The following is a 17,197-nucleotide window of genomic DNA, read 5'->3' as shown; positions in this document are numbered from 1 at the left end:
GACAAGAATTACAAATGCAGAAGAGCCATCTAAAACTGTGGCCAAGTTCCCCTATTACCAAAACATGTTTCTGATTTATAAAATCCAATTTCCCTCCAGGATTCCTAGAGTAGAATTTCCCCTCTGTTTCTCACCTATAATAGCTGGGAAATAACTGAAAATAGACATCATTCATCTCTAGCTTCCTGTGGGACACCTGAGTACTTACCATTTAATTACTGTATGCCATTTAATTACTTCAGCTAGTCAAAGTGTTCCCCAAAATTCTGCCATTCAGTTCTGAAAATGCTTTTTAATTAATAGACTAGCAAAAGCATAACATCTTGAGCAAAATATTCTACTTTGCTGTTACTATTCTGTTCAAGCAAGCATGTAACATGTATTATTAGCAGTCCAAGTAATTTTATTGCAGAGATTATTAGTTATTTCTCTTTTGGCTAATTGCTCTTTACATTCCATCTGTGTCCCCACACTTTAAGTACAAAGCATGAGTAAGACTGTTCAGCAGTAACAAAATGGAAGTATTTTGATATGTGCTTATGTTTCTTTTCGGGGGGGAAAAAAAGGATTTATTAATTTCAAGAGTGGTAACACTAAGCATGATTTGTTCTGTTCACTGTCAACTCAGCAGCAAATTATTAGCAACTAATCAAAAGTAAGAGATATACACACACATATATATGCACATTAATTTTTTATACCCAGAATTTCACGTGTGAAGTTTTAAAATGTTTTCAGTTTTGAAATAATTTAGTCACATATCCACAATAATCCTGTCTTTTCCAGTTATACAGGGGGCCAGTGCTGCCTGAACCTGGTATTAACCATGACTAAAATGAGTAATTGCAGACAACTAATAAAAATCAGACCATTTGAAAAAATAGTCCTTGCTTCAGAATTTAAATACAATTGTACATCTGAAATTGTTTTACCACTTTCTATTTTTTTGCAGTAAAAGCCTTTTAACACACTAATTAGAAAGCACATATGCTTAGAGCTTTAGAAACAGCTTCAACATTACCTTTGCTGTTGGCATCTTCACCAGTTTCTTCTTCTTCTACTTCTTCAACATCTTCCATATCCTGCTGATCAAGTTCAGACTGTTCTTTGCTTTTAGAAATATTCAATAACAGCATCAAGAAATTAATTTTATAATATACTATAATGATATAAAAGATCTCAAACTACAGATTATGTGGGTAGAAACAAACTGTTGCATCTTTTGATCTATGACAAACAAGTCTTAATAGCCAAACAAAGCCAAATTTGTCTGCACAGAAGTTTCCCTTTTGACAATCCCAGAACAGTTTTAAAGAATCAGTAACTTTCCAGAATTACAAAGTTTCCTTTAATATAAAAAATTCCATCTCCTGTTCTTATCAACCAGCCAAAGCCTCCTTCTGGCTCCACATATCTTCCTTAAGATGAGCAGGCCTTGACAACTGTGGGTAAGATCACCTAAACTATACTTCAAATGCCACAAAATACGAGCACCAGAAGTATAGAAAAACCCCTACATAGACTGACACAACAGGAATGGGCAATATTATCTGTTTTTCCCATCCAGAATTCCAACTAACACAGGAAGTTGACTTATGTCTTCTACTACTTTTATATTTACTTAAAATTACAAACCCATTTATGCATAAGCAAAATAAGCTTTTCTCCCACATGCAATAAATCTCAGGTCGACTATCCAGTATCTGGAGACTCCAGCCATGTAAAGTACAGCACAGGACACACACAGAGCCTACAGATTTTACTTACTTGTCTATGTCTGCCATTCTGCTAGATTTCAAACACTAGGAAAAAAAAACAACAAAAAAAAAACATATAAGAATGGCAGCACAAGATTCCAGTTATAAACTCTAGTCATGTTCCATAATACTAAAAGAAACACAAACCAGATTTATGAAACATGATAAATACATATTACAGAGTGGCACATCTCCCTTGCACATCTTGAGCTCTCAGTCTAAAACATACAGAAACATTGAAAAACTTTGTTCTGGTTTAGAACCTATAGATCTACTCACAAAAGTTGAAGTACCAAGTACCAGCAAAATGCCATGTTGAGTTTTGGATCTTAGGACTGTACTAGTATGAAAATTAGTCCTAAGTATAAAACTGGAATATAACCTTAGAAAAACTAAAGCAAAAAGAGTACTGCTAACAGTTTGCTCATTTCCAGCATGTGACTGCAGACAGAGCATACTTACAGCTAAAGCAGTTTAAGAATGAAGATGCCTTTTTGTGGCTTTACTTTTAATCCCAGCTTTACAAAACCAATGCAAGAAGTTCCTCAGAACCGCCACAATATTGCAACATTCTACCAAAAAAAGTGATGCCAGGTGCTAGGCTATTTAACATGACTAATTCCTGTGTTCAGAATGATCACAATTTTCTTAAATATCTCAGTATAATAATAAACCTATTCTATATACAGTAACTAGAAACATTTAATATTAAGAATATTGCAAATCTTGCACACCATGAAAAACCTACGTTGTCAAATATATTATACAACGAGCAGCATTTTCTACCAGCAAAACAGTACCTTGGAGCCTAGTCTCCAAAGAGATGTTTTAGATAACTTCAAGTCTAATACATAACTATGCACAAGAAAACACTGTCCTCTTACTACCATCCTCCAGTAATTCAGGAGGCTCCAACTACCAGGAATAATTCACTGGCCCAGAAAGCCAGGAAACTAATGCTTTAGAGTCTCCATTTTACCTGCTGTCCTGTAAGCGAAACAAATTCAAATTTCCTTCAGGAATCTCAATTCCTTACAATGCATTCAAACAGGAATTTAATTAAAGTGTTGGATGGATGTGTTCCAGAAAAAAGTGAAAACTGCATTTGATTTGTCCAAGGTGTAACACAAAAACACAATCCCAATAAAATCAGGATATTAACAGTCAATATGGAGAAACACTTTAGAATCTAAACACTTACATTTTATGTAAATATAATCTAAATATTTTTTTCTGGTGTCATAACTACTTCCCAACAATTACATGGAAACTAAGTATCTGATGTCCTCATTTAGGACCACAATTACATGGTGCCAAATACAGATCTAGAATGCAATCAAAAAGACTGCATTTCCTAATATGCAGAAAAACTAGGGAACCAAGTACTTGTCCATCTATTTCAGAAAAATACAGTATTTGCTAATAAATAGAATGGCAGCACTGCTATAAACTGAAGAACATCTAAAAATGCAGTACGAGGAATTACAGCAATATTTCTGACTCATTTTATTCAGATCACATTTGCTTGTCTTGTGATTTCAGTTTTACACATATAACAATTCCCTGCAACAATTCCAAAGACTCTCCTTTGAACAGCATTCTCAAAGACAGCATGGACTGAAGACCTACAGAAACTGAAAGCATACTGCAATTACAACTGTTACATAGGGGCACCTGTTTTACTTGAGCAATGTAACAATTAGCATTATTTTTGATGTACACAACATTGTATCCATGAAAAACATACAACTTTTTCCTTACACACTTCCTATTAACTTGTTTTTAATGCAGGATCATTTCAAGGGGACCGATAGTATTGCTGTGCAAAAGAACACAAGATGCACAGCTCACCAGCCTTTCATACATTTTTTGCAAATGCGACACTGATGCTCCTTGCAGAGACCAGCATTTCCTTTCTCTGTTCTCCCTGTCAAAAAAACCCTTAAATTTCCATAAAACAAAAGGTAGTTCTTTCAACAAAGGTGTGACCAGTGGCAGCACAAACCCTGTGGTCTCTCCAAGTCAGTGGGCTATATGAAACACCTTAGAGGTTTTCTGAGAGACCAACTTCCACAGTTCATTTAAACATTTTTTCCTAAACAAAGACAAGATTGGCTATGAATGATGCCTAAAATCTTTAAGAAGCATGGGATGGATATCCCGTCTCCAACAAGGGCCATTAGCCAGTACCTTGGAAAAAAGCAATAACATGATAAGAATTCCCCCAGAAAGACTTATAGCTTTCAATTACATTCAGAAAAAACACACTGGATCAGAAGTGCAGCTATTTGACAATGTCATAACACATTTTTATTTCAGAAGCTAGTCCTCATTTTCTCCAAAACCATGCAGGTAAGCTGATGATATAATTTAAGTTTTTGAGTTGCAATATTCAGCTCAGAGACCAGTTTTCATATTTTCCTACACTATGCAACTGTGTAGCAGAAGAAGTTTCACCAGCAGTCTCATGTTACTGAATTCCTCACTGGGCCCTTGTTTTCCACTCTGAACAACTGTACTTGTCATCACAAACTTTCATCCATCCTTTCAGTGCTCATCCTCTTTCCAAGATCACTTCTGACCATACTAAAGGCATTCATCTCATTACAGCACCCTGTGGGACTCCAGCATCTGCCTCTCTCTGGTCATTGCAATAGGCAGTTATCATCCTCTGCTTTCTGGCTCTTAAACAATTCATGCAAGCACTGTGTTTTCAAATTATGGCACAGTTTACTCAAAGACTTTGAATAACATTCTTCAAAGATTTTTTAAATTAAAATAGACTGTATCAAGCTGCTGTCAACTTCAGAGCCTCCCTCTAGTGTGCTTCACTCTCTCATCCAATTTTTCCTATTCTCCTTGCAGCAGCCTTTTTCATGTCCCATCCTTTAATCTTCCCTCCACAACTTTAATCTACCCTTACACAACTCAGTATCAAAATGCATACAGTTGGAAGAGTTCTTCTGCAAACTGAGGAGATACTAGTGTCTGTCACGACAATTATCTGCCAGCTCTAGACAACTGTTCTTGAGTAAGGAGACTTAAGGCACTGCCAAGAAAACTATGCTGGCAGACATTTAGGCTAATCTGTGCAACCCACTAGCATGGAAGAGATGTAGCTGCATCACGCTTTGTTTACTGTCATTTACTTAAACAGCCATAAGTTTCTCTGCAAACACAGTTCTAATGACTAAAAAAAACCCAAACAGAAACAAAAACACTGCAGAAACACACTGAGAAAATGCAGACTTTAAGAGCAAACAACCTCCACTATCTCTGCACAATGTCCTGGTCTAGGTCTAGTCAGAGTTTCAAATACACTATATACCACAATCAATAACATTAGAATATATCACTGCAGTATTTACTTTGCAGTATCTACCCAACAGTAAATATTCAAATATAGAACTCTTATCACTCTACTTTCCATAAGACACAGCTGTCCTTCCCATTTCATTCATAAGTGCATTTACGTTCGTAAACAGCAGCTGCACCTTGGCATGTGAGCAACAAAACCACTAGCATCACTTCCTGAAGCAATGCCAGGGAGATATCAGTCCACCAGTTGTCAGTGCAGCATTATAACAAACCTGGATACACCTGGTGTATTGCTTCAAGCCTCAGTGCCTAGGTGACTACTATGGATAAGATACTGCTTGGAATCTAGGCCTCCTGTCTGTATGAAGAGGCTTATGAGCACAAATGAAGGGTAGTCTACACCCCTGTATAAAGCCAGGTGCAAAAAACCTTACTAGTAAAATATTTTATTTCCCTGTTAGTCGAACAGCTACAGCCACTAACTGTTTTAATGCAGTAGATTGCATTATGGTCAAATACAGAGGTGCCCACAGTCTTCATTTACAATGTTTTGTTGCTCATTGTAAATATTTGCAGAAGAAAAGTAGCAGTTATCTTTTCAGAGCTTGAAAGAGAATGTGTAGGAAGTTCATGCTACAAAAAGAAAGCAAAAGTACAGAAAAGCAAGCTACAGTGCAAGTGTCCTAAAAGTTCAAATTTAAAACCTCTTTCATAGAGGTACCTTAAGCCTGCATGCCACCACAAGAAAGCATGCTCCTTATCAAAATGGGAAGGTTAGAGGACTTAATCCAGCACTAGCTTACCCACAGTTTTAAGTGCATCCTGCAAAATTACTAAAAATTAACAAAACCTCTGCTAAAATTTAAAACTTATCAAAACTGTGTGATAATTTGCTAAATGATTTTGCATAAGTGAAGACAGAAATACAAACTCTACGTGTTCAGCAGTTCCTAATCTTTCCTTTTTCCACACAGGAACTAACCTGAATCTGCAGAGGCACCAGCCACGTTACAGCTAGGACGCAGGCTTTGGTGAGAAGCCTTTTTTTCAGCTCAGCTTTACGTGCCCCAAGTAAGCACAGCACTATTAGATTACCCGGACATCCGCGCGCCCTCAGGAAGACAGGTCACAGCGAGGTGAACTGCGAGTCAGCTGAGGCAGCAAGACATTCCTGAGACACAGTTTCTCCAGCAAAAAATGGCAGTTTTGCACAAGCCCCAGGGCTGGCAGGGTGACAACACATGCTCAGCTGAGCATACCACACCACACACAGTAGCCATACCCTCCCTTCCAGGAAACACCTTTTCCCCTTCTCTAGACAAATGGTTCACACAATTACCTTGGAATAGCAATTGAAAGAAATTTTTCAAGTTGTTCAAGAGTCACAAATAGGCTTTTTGAGGCTATCAGACCCCAACGACAGCCAAACTTATTAAGTCACATTTTTAAAAGAAATTATCCTTTTGTCCTAACTGATTTCCTAAGAAGTCAGTAGTTGAGAGCACTATAAATAAGTCAACTCATCCACAGAACAGCATATCAGCCTCTTCCCGTCCCTGGTAAGCCTTGGGCAACTGGAAGCAATACATTAACAGAAAACAAGTAAAACAAATGAGCACTATGTGGGATTCAGAACCTGCAACACAAGGTAACAAAGTAAGTGGTGGACTAAGTCAGATGACAGTGAAGAAAACACAGATCCAGCTGGAAGACAGCTAGCTGTATTTAAAAAAAATCATCAGGATTAAGTCTGGTAAATTATTTGCAATGCGTGCAGAAACCAAAGGTGCCAGACAAACTACATCATACCAGCCAAGTTCAACTCTCACTAAAGACTGGGAAACTCAAGAGCAATACATTCATTAGAAGTTATTTTTAACTTATGTTCTTGCCTAGAATTTCAGGACAACTTGTAAGATTCCTCCTTACATCATCACTAAATACAGAAAACAAAAATTAGAATAGTGAAGAGATGCATTAGAAAACACTCTTTTTGACTGCAGATGTTCAAAGTAATTGTTCAGGGTAATTTGCTCAAAACCTCTAACAGAGTAACTTTAAAGAGTTCAGATGCTCTGCAGAGGGGTCTTAAAGGTCCTTCCCAACCTAAACAATTCTGTGAGAACTGAGTGAACTGTTTAAAAAGCGCACAGTACATGGTATAGTTTGACACTTCAAATGGCTTGGTACTACAACCAAAAAATGCATCGCTCATTCTGAAACTGTTAGTAGAAGCTATGGTAGCAATCACTGAATTTGATCTCTCAAGTATAAAGGAAACACTCCATCTTCTACTTTATTCCCTTTTAAAATGACATTTTTAACCCAATGCATTATTCTATTGCTTCTTTTTTTGAAGAGCTAAATATTCTCTAGTTACTACTGAACTGTACGATCTTTTCTCTCATAACAATTTCACTGGAATTGCATCTTTTATTTGTTACTCCAGATTTCAATACTATTTATTTTGCCTCACTTGGGTCACCCTTTTAAGCATTTAAGTCATGATACTACAGTTTTGGAAATTACTCATCTTTGAATGTTTAAGTGGGAGCTGGTATAGTGCTTTACGCTGTTCCTTGTACACACGAGGTGGCTTTATCAGAAACATGCTTGCTATGTTTGAACTGGTGAGATCTTCATGACACAGCCTCTTGATTCTTTTCCCAACATCTTCAGTGTTTTGGAGGTATCACATACTTCTATATTGATGCCAAAGTTAAGACTGAGTGAAATTCACAAGAGAGTATTTCTGAAGATACAATTGCTTTTTAAACTGTACCTGTATTTATTTGAAAGTGACTGGCTGAAACCATAACCATAGACATTCTTCTTTTGGGTCTTTACTGCCAGTTGTAACATCTCATCCCAACAGACTCCAAAATGTGTTAAAGTCGTGGTTGTGTTCTTTTTTTAAGTGTACACTAACTTGTTAGTTGAAAACTGGATGTTTTAAATATGGCAGTTTAGTAGTGGCCTAGCTGCCACAGAAAAAAAATACTGGATGGAAGCTAACAAAGAAGTTGCTAAGTACCTTTTAGGAATTTCAGTGTATTCTTGGTTAGTGAATTAATTTAAAATTTCATTCATCAGATGTTCTAGCAAAAAGTGAACTTCTGAAACCTGTACATATTTTTCAGTATTTTTAAACTTTCTTTTCACATAAGGATGCTTAGATGTTTTTGAAATCAAATTGGATAAAAATTTGAATTATGCACAATGTGAACTATGCAGATAGCAATGTAAATGCCAATATGGTTGTTTGATTATGTGGTGATCTAGGCAGCAAATTAATGCTCTCTTTCCCATTGTTTCATGTTGTGGCATGTACAAGTTTGTGGTTTGTTTTTTTTTTTAAGCTGTTAAGAGTGCACCCTGCTACCAGAAGAACTCTGGCAAAAGACTTTTTTTTTTAATTATTTTGCCACTTTTTAATAAATTGAATACCTGTACCAACATGAGCTATATTGAGAAATACTGTCTTAGGAAATTTCAAATACTTCTTTATACAAGAAGACTTTGATTTCAACCCTCTAGGATGGCTGTTGTTTGTCCCATTACCCGTGATGGGAAGTAAAACTGTAAAAAAAGCTATAGTGAGTAGTTTGTTTTATAAAGAAACAAAGACCGTCGTTATTTTTTTCCTGGTTTGGGTTTAAACTTGCTACTTTTGTAATAATGAAATATTGTTCTAAACAGAAATTGTTAGGTTTTCTGCTACAAAATCTTGGCATTCAGAACAAAAGCATCATTGTGTGCTAATTACCCTATTTTTAGAACATGATCAGGAAGCTCAGGTCAGTAGCATAGACAAACATGCAGATATAAGTTAGTCCTGATTTCAATTTGTAATCTTGTAGTCCATCTCCTTCTCAGTATGGAGGCTCTCTTCTGCTGAAAGAGTTGACAGGCACTATCTAAAATGCACTAAAAACACTACAAAGGGAGGAGTTCAGTATTTGTTGAGCAAATCCTCAGCTCCTGAGTGAAAGATTAGTTCAGGGGAAAGCTTAGAATGAGCTTCCACCTGAATGAAAACAAATGCTGCAGTTACTAATAGCTGAGTAATAATATTACTTATATATATATATCATTCCTCTATTTTGCAAAACTTGATTTTTTCCCATCAACTGGCATTTTCGTACAAGTGTAGAGCACTTTAAAGTTGAAATGAGGAAAATGTTTTTGTGCTGTAACACATTAGTGAAACAGTTGTATTGGCAAAAGGCTGAAGTTGATGCCTTTATCTCAGGAGTTATTAGGAAGTGCAAAAAAAATACCACTTGAAGGGGAGAGAACAGTTTTCAATTGTGTTGCATTACTTGGTTCAGCATTATCACGTTTTAGTGTTTCTTTGTTCTCTACAGCCAGATTCTGAATTTTGCCATATTACCCTAAGCGAGATGTAGCAGTAGCTTCACAGTAACTTCAAACTTGCCTAATCCTTTTTGTGACTTGTTATAAAAGGTACTTGCCTGTAACACCCTCTGTCTCTTGACCCTGCTGTTATTCGTGTAACTGAAGATCTTAACACTGTACAAAGAAATGCTTTGAAAATATTTTTACCTTACTGTCATTCAGACATTGATGAAAAGAAGGGGGTATGGGGTTTTGCAATAGCTAAGGAAGACCTACAATAAGCTTTTCCAGCAGGGATTACTTTCTCTGACTTGAAGATCATTCAGAAGAGAAACTGGGTGTTCTGTTTATGAAAGGAATGTATCTCTCACACGGTGATATGAGTACTTCCTATCTCAGACATTTAAGCCCACATGCATAGCTAAAAGTTCTGAGTGTGTTTTGAGAAACAGCGCTTGTCCATGTTCCTTGCCCTTTTCTGCTTTGTCAAGACACCTTACTTTATCTTCTGGTAAAGATTCCCATATATTGCCATGCCAGTTAGCATTTGTACTTAACAGCTGGACCCAGTGCTTAACTATGTCCCTAAGTGCCACATCAACATATCTTTTGACCGCTTCCAAGGATAGTGATTGCAGCACTTCCCTAGGCTAGCTTCAATGCCTGGCAACCTTTTCAGTGAAGAAAGTTTTCCTAATATCCAATCTAAACACGACCTGGCATAACTTGAGGTTATTTCCTCTCATCCTGTTGCTTGCTAACATGGGAGGGGAGACCACTCCCCATCTGGTTACAGCCTCCTTTTGGGTTGTAGTAGGGAGTGATGAGCTCTCCCCTCAGGATAATAATAGATACAATATCCCCCTGTTTCATGACCAGTTTTCATGCTAGTGGTAATGGATGCATGAATTTGATCTCACAAGTATAAAGGAAACGCTATGTCATTCCCTTCTAAACTTCAAAAAGTGAAAAAGACTTATATAATGGCACGCAGCCCACTGAAGACTTGCAGAAGTGGCAAGATCTGAAATGAATGCAGTGACTAAAACACACTACAAAACACAATCATGGTGCACTTCAGTAATACATTCTTAATGAAAATACTGCATCCACTGCTCAACACTGAAGAGAGGAACTAGCTCAGTTAAGGGCCTAGCAACATGAATACCTGAGCAACAGAAGCAGCTCACATTTTATATTAATAGTATTTGATAGGAGAGCAACAAGAAATGACACAAAAATATGTACATTAACAAGAAGTTCAAAAAGAACTGACTCAAACTTGGTTTCAATATGAACAATTCTGTATCCTCCCTGTGTTCCTCAACTTAACTTTTCAATGCCTGTCAGGTTTTTAACTGGGGCCTTAACTAAACCAAAACTTTCCCTCATGGGCAAGTCATCCCATAAGAAATCTGAAAGAACTGTTCTCCTTCCTTTGAAACACTGCATATTTAACAATACATAAAGTAGTGGATTGAACCAATCACAGTGCAGATGGTCAGAAAAGATAACAAGCATTTATGTTTCTGACCTGGGTCTTAGAAGTCTAGAGGTTTGTCCATTCCAGATTACAGGCACCTACTTGGTCAAATCTCTTAACAAGAATCTCCAATACTTGGCTAATTCTAGTATCTCTCATGTTTTGGGTAAAGATTTCTTCATTATTTGTTTGTTAATTGGGCAGTAGTAGTTTTTTAAAGAATAAATGTAAAATCGTCAGTTGAATGCTTCAAAGCTACAGGTACGTCCAAAACTCACTGTTTTTGTACCTAAAATTTGCTTTCACCTTTTGAATATAAAAATCTACCAAGAAGAAACTGGCAGTACTTTGTTCTATAGTCCTCAATGACCAGGTGAAACAGATGATGTGCAAACCCTCTATTCATTATGGCAAATTAAGATTTAAACTGAGACATCACCATTGCAAGTCATGTCTGTGCAGATGTACATCTAAACACACAGCCCCCAAATGTATCTGTATTTTCCAGTACTAAAATCTAAATAGCTTTCCATCTAGAAAAGACCTGCAGTTTAACCTTTGACAAGTAGTTAAGATGCAGATAATGTCTTCATTTAAGCAGATGATGCAAATTCATTTAAAAGATTAATCTTTTGGGAAAATACAAGTCACTTCATATCTCAAATTATTTATATTTTTAAGTAATACTAGAGTATCAAATATATATTAGAAAGCTCTTTTTTTTTTTTAATGCGACTGAAGCTTTAATCTAAGATATGTGAAGTCTCCCTGAAAGCTTAAGGTCAAAAGTTATGACTAAATACAAAAGGCCACATCAGTAATCAGGATTTTTCCTTGTGCATTAACTTTGCTGATCCAGAAAATAATAAAATCATTTAGTATAGGAAGGCCTCAAAGCCCACATACATTGCTTTTAAAAAGCCTAATTTTTCAGAAGGTCGTCGGATGAATCCCCAAGCAACTTCTGTGATGCCTTCCAGGCATGCCTGGTTTTCTAGACAAATACATTATGACACCAGACCTCCACACACTCTCCAGATTAACAATGTTGGGTGATGAGGAAATGCACTAACCTCTGAGCTGAGTGAGAATCAGCTAGATTGAATTAGCTTTAATTACAATCACTTTTGAATGCTAAGTAATTTACAAATGAAAACTGACCTATAAGCATTAAACCCATCATCACAACCCTTCCTCAGATTAAACACGTATTATGAAATTCCACTCCATTATTTACCAGCCACTTCCCTAAGGAGAAGCTCCATGGAATGCAGTTGCCCAGACTCCTCAGCTGTACTGAAATAAAACCAGCATTAAATAGTCTCATTTCTCTCTGCAAAGTTCTGTGTAAATGGCTGTTAGTACCTCACAAATACCAAAGCACTCCCAGCTCATGGAAAATCAGAGCTGAAGTTCCACTGAATGTGTATATGGATGCAGAGAAACAAACAGGCATTGAAAGAACACCTGCATTTCCATTTTCTGTAACCTGTCCAATTCCTGCAGTTCCCTTTAGTTAGAGATATGTCATATGCAGCTGCTTCACAAGAACCTGAAGATGAACTGCATTATAACTACATTAGCAAAAAAGCATGAAGTTGCCAGAGACAAGCCCATTATACCTGTTGTTCTACTGGAATAAACTGCTTTCACCAAAGGATTGAACAAAAATTCAAAATAGAAGATTCTTGTCTTATTCCCCCCTAATATTTTTCCCTATTGAAATTAATATCCTCAAGCTATTTTACTCCCTGAAGGAATACCATTTCTGCCATGATAAGTTGAGCTCTTCATGTTACAATTCCTTTAACTTTTAGAGGCCTAGTGAAAACAGTTTTTTATCAAATGTACAGGGTAAGCCAAAGTTTCTTCATAGACATGGAGTTCTGTATTATAGCTTTAGCCTGGAAGATCCAGGTCTCATTCAGAGTTATGAAAACTCATGTTAACAAAGGTTCAAAACACCATGCCCACAACATCTTGGTTTCAGTTTCGCTTGCGCACACATGCTCAAAGCTAAGGAAAAAACCACACCACCCCTTTCCAGTGGTGCTCAGTAAGCAGGTCACCCTAACAAGTCCCCCACCTGCTCCCAGGAATAGTTTCTGAGTGAAGCAGGGGCTAGATGATGCACAAGGATGGTGGGAGCATTACTGTGTGTATGTAAACAGACAGCACTGCAGCAGATCTGGTACTTTTGGCACTTCTTGCAACACTGGGCCGGCAGCACAGATGCAGCAATGTACTTCTGTGTGCTTCCAACACTCACTGCCTAGTCTTGTCAAAGTCAGAGAAAGACCAGGAGCTCTGAAAAACACCAATCTACCACCTGTGCACAGGACCAACATTCTACAATACCCCATCCTCAAAAACCAAGAGTACATGATTGTCACGAAACACAGAAAAAGTGGAAGGCAGTAAGACTGCTAACACGTATCACTCACAGGACTAAGTGGGACACACACACACACAAGCTCAGGTGTCAGTGGCCTGTTCTAAGGACTTTATGTCAATGTTTCAGGTACCCAAAGCATGAGACGCCTCAATTTCTGCCTGGTACAGAAGAATCCAAGTCACTTAAATTTCCATGTATGTATATTTTAAATGCTGTCTTCCCCTAAGGATTAATATAATTTCTGGATTTACAAGAGACTGGAAACCAGTCAGCCTACTTCAATCAAAGTACAGTGCTTCTCTCATTCTTTAAAGAGTACCATTGTAAAACGGGCACAGCAGGAAGGCTGCTAAAAAAAGCTACTAACATTTTTGTCAAAAACTACCTTCAGCAGTTCACAGCCTTAGGCCTTAACTCTTCTCTCAAGTTTCATTTCATGACTGTAATTAAAGTTATCAGGCACTATCTCCTGCCTGATTAATGCAGCATCTAACAGCAGATGTTAAACTCCCAAGAGAAGAGTATTTGTCATACCTTCTAGACATCATGCCCACTTCTCTTACCCCCCACAGATGAGTTAGAATATGAAATGTTAAGTGTATCTCAACAGACCTTCAAACATATACCTAACTGCAGTGAGCTTGGATATAAACCGTGCAAGGTCCTGCTTTACTAGTCCTATACCAGTTGCTTGAAAAAATGTTTGTTTTTTTCTGTAAGCAAATGAGCTGGGTTTTTTACTCAATATTTAAAGTTTCACAAGTACTGGCAGTGTAAGGCCCCTAAACATTCAATACGGAACAGACAAAAGTATGTTTTATACGTATACAGATCTAGATGAACAAGATAACTTGCAGTTACTAAACCTTCCAGGTAGTTTCTCAGCCTTCCTTGGGGATACTAATTTGGGTGACACCAGCTAACAGGCACTCGGAGAAGCGACATGTTGCACTCGCGGACACCGTTCTACCCCGAGGCAGGACGCGGGAGCAGCCCGTCCCCTGGCTGAGTCGCGGGGTCCCCCTGCCAGCAGCACGGCACAGCACACCCGCGCCGCGGCTCCGCACGGAGCGGGAACGGGGCGGGAGGCGGCTCCAGGCCCGGCCGCTGCCATCCGCGCTCCCCGCTCCGCCATGTGCGCACCCACCGCGCGGGCCCCCGCGCCCGGCCGGCACCGAGCCCCTCCCGCGCCCTCCCCGCGCCCGGCCGGACGCTCACCCGCTCCTCCCCGCGCCGCTTTCCGGCCCCGCCGCCCTCCCGCTCCCCGGCCCCGCCGGGCGCGGCCCCGCTCGGGCGCCCACGTGTTGCGGGGCCGACCCGCCTCCCCCCAGCGCCGGCCACGCCACGGGCCCCGGCCTAGCGCGGCCCGGGCGCTCCGCGGGCGCGGCGGAGGGACGCGCGGGAGGCGGCGAGCAGCGCTGCCCGCCGCGGGCCCGGAGACGAGCAGCGGCGCGGCCGCCCCGCGGCGGGGGGTCACTCGGCGTGGCACGGGCACCGCCGGCCCCCCGCGTCCCGCCGGCCACCGGCGGGGCCCCGCTAGGCCGGGCGGGCATCCGCGGCCTCCCCGCGAGTGAGCGCGGACCCGGCGCCCCCCGCCCGCCCCCCGTGCCCCCCGCACCCCCGGCCCGGGGCGGCGGCGGCGGCCGCGCTGCGGCGGTACCTGCGCGGCCCGCGGGCGGCGGTGACTCAGGAGCAGCGAGGCGGAGGCGCCGCGCGGCCGGCGGTGAAAGGACCCGCGCTCCCGCCGCTCGCGCTCATATAGAATTAACGTCACCACGTAACCCCCCTCCCCCGCCGCCCGCGTCCCATGGCAACGCGTGCGCGCGCCCTCGCGCCGCCCGCCCCGGGAGCGCGCGCCGGCCGTTGGCCGAGGGCCGTTGGGCCCGAGCGGCGGCGCGCGCCGAGCCGGGGCCGCCCTCAGTGCCGCCCCCACCCCCCGGGCCGCGTGCCCCCCGTGTCACCCCCGGGCCGCGTGCCCCCCGTGTCACCCCCTCACCCCGGGCCGCGTGCCCCCCGTGTCACCCCCTCACCCCGCCAGCCCACCCGCCGGGCGCTGCCCCGCAGGACCCGCCCGCAGTCAGGGTGTGATGCTCCCCCCGCCGCTCCGGTGCTGCCTTGAGCCCCAACGCGGGGGTTTCTGGAGGCACCTGAGCATAAACAAGTTACTCGGGCAGGTACCACGAAACCACAGTCAGCGCTAGCTTACCTTGAAAGACCGAGCTGGGCACCGTGGTGGTTCAGCAGAGTTTCGACCATTTCTGCCTTGGCTGGGATGAACACCCAAAGGCAGCAACAGCTCCAGCCTTCCCCATTTTAACTTGCTGTACTTGCCTGCCAGAGGCTTGGTTTCCTGCAAATAAATGCCTTTCATGCCTGGCTTCGAGTTCCTAACAAAGCCCTTCCTAAAACTGATTCCTTTCTAGAGTTTCTTTCCCATGCTCATGGTCTTGAGTAATAGCATGGAGCACGCTTGGAGGAGACATCTGTGATCTACACTAAACTTACAGAAATGTAAGTATCTTTGAGACTTTTACCTCCCCTTGGCTGGAATGAGCCAGTGATCCCAAATATAATTAGGTGGGATGGCCAGACACATGGTGTGGTGGCACAAGAGCTGTTTGCTGAGGATATATTGCCAAATACTTACTATATATTCTTTGGAATTTACCAAATTCTTCCATCTACTTGTCTAAGCAATGTGCAGCCTAAATGTATCTATTTAAGTAATGGAAATGACAACAGAAAGCAAAAGAAGAAGAAAATGTGGTGGATCTGCCAAGTATCTGCAACACATTCTATATTAAGAACAAGGAAACTATACAGGATTCTAGTCTGTATGGTGCCACACCAGCTTTGTTCCAGTGTTTGGCAGTAAAATCTCAGCCCCCAAAAGCAGATGTCTTTGTGGCAAATAAATCCCATCTGCAAGACAGAAGTTTATGGAGAGAACTTAAGGATGCCCTCCTATTCCCCAGCACACTAAATTTTTGAAGGTGGGCTTCCTTATGCAGTTTTAAATAGTGTAAAACCACAAAGCTGTAAGGAGGAAAAAGAAGGATCCAGGACAAGGGTTGCACAGCATAGTCCAAGTGATAGGAATTAGGGAGAAACAGAGTTGGAGATGCCACATGAGTCTAAAATTAAAATGCCTGTACCCCCACTTGCAGCCCTTTAAAAAGTGTACTGGATACTAATGTCTTATTTATCTGATGTGTCTGGTGCTTGGGAATATGAAGAGGGCAGATATGTACAGAAGGCATTTGGTAAAAATGAACAATCGATTGCTATTATTGTAACAACAATTATATGCCATTGCAGGCGTTCCCTTTATTCAATCAGCTGAAGTGGCAATCAACTGTAAACAAGTGATTCACACGGCAGTGGCTCGCCTTGCTTGTCTTTCTGAGATCTACCACCTCGTGACATGCAGAGCCCTGAGGTGACACCCAGTGGCCCCTGCGAAGGGGTGTAGAAGAAATGAGACACACAGAAAGCCAGCACTGTGGAGTAGAGAGCACAAGGTAGTCAACAGCCACACTGACTGGGCACAGATCTAAGCATGTCTAAGCTGGAAACTTACCTCTAGGTTGGAGGGAAATGCCTTTTCAACGAGAATTTAGAAATGTCTTTTGGGGTTTGAATTAGGTGTCCTGGTTTGGGGACAGGAAAATGGTATCCTTGACAGTCAGGGGAAACTGAACATTCTCAAAAAAGGACAACAGATTCAAAGGAGAAGAAGGAAAGGAAAGCTTGAAAAGCCTCATTCCTTGCTCCTCTTCTAACAAACGGGGTGAAATTACTAATAAACCCCCAAAACCTGCTATTGGAACTGGGACGCAGGGTAGGACAAAGAAACCATAAGCCAAACATACCTGGAACAAGCTC

At 41.1% G+C, this 17,197-nt stretch overlaps 1 protein-coding gene across 9 annotated transcripts in view; it reads right to left on the bottom strand.

The window, feature by feature from the left end:
- NAP1L1 (nucleosome assembly protein 1 like 1) overlaps positions 1–15,599 on the bottom strand; it is a 28,394-nt gene extending 12,795 nt beyond the window's left edge. For 4 of the 9 annotated variants that reach the window (XM_056508929.1, XM_056508942.1, XM_056508934.1 and 1 more), the window contains exons 1-3: positions 15,519–15,599; positions 1,768–1,802; positions 1,022–1,110 (exon numbers count right to left, since the gene is read on the bottom strand). In XM_056508929.1, the coding sequence (XP_056364904.1) occupies positions 1,022–1,110; positions 1,768–1,784 (106 nt within the window). In that variant the 5' untranslated portion in view covers positions 1,785–1,802; positions 15,519–15,599. Of the gene's footprint in view, positions 1–1,021; positions 1,111–1,767; positions 1,803–14,530; positions 14,570–14,972; positions 15,156–15,518 lie in introns of those variants that run through there. The other 5 variants (XM_056508963.1, XM_056508990.1, XM_056508980.1 and 2 more) reach the window with 4 other exon arrangements.
- Positions 15,600–17,197: the final 1,598 nt, after the last annotated feature.

Source organism: Oenanthe melanoleuca, chromosome 1A, assembly GCF_029582105.1.
Source record: "Oenanthe melanoleuca isolate GR-GAL-2019-014 chromosome 1A, OMel1.0, whole genome shotgun sequence".
NCBI classification, from domain to species: Eukaryota; Metazoa; Chordata; class Aves; order Passeriformes; family Muscicapidae; genus Oenanthe; species Oenanthe melanoleuca.
This window is presented reverse-complemented; position numbering and strand designations above follow the sequence as displayed.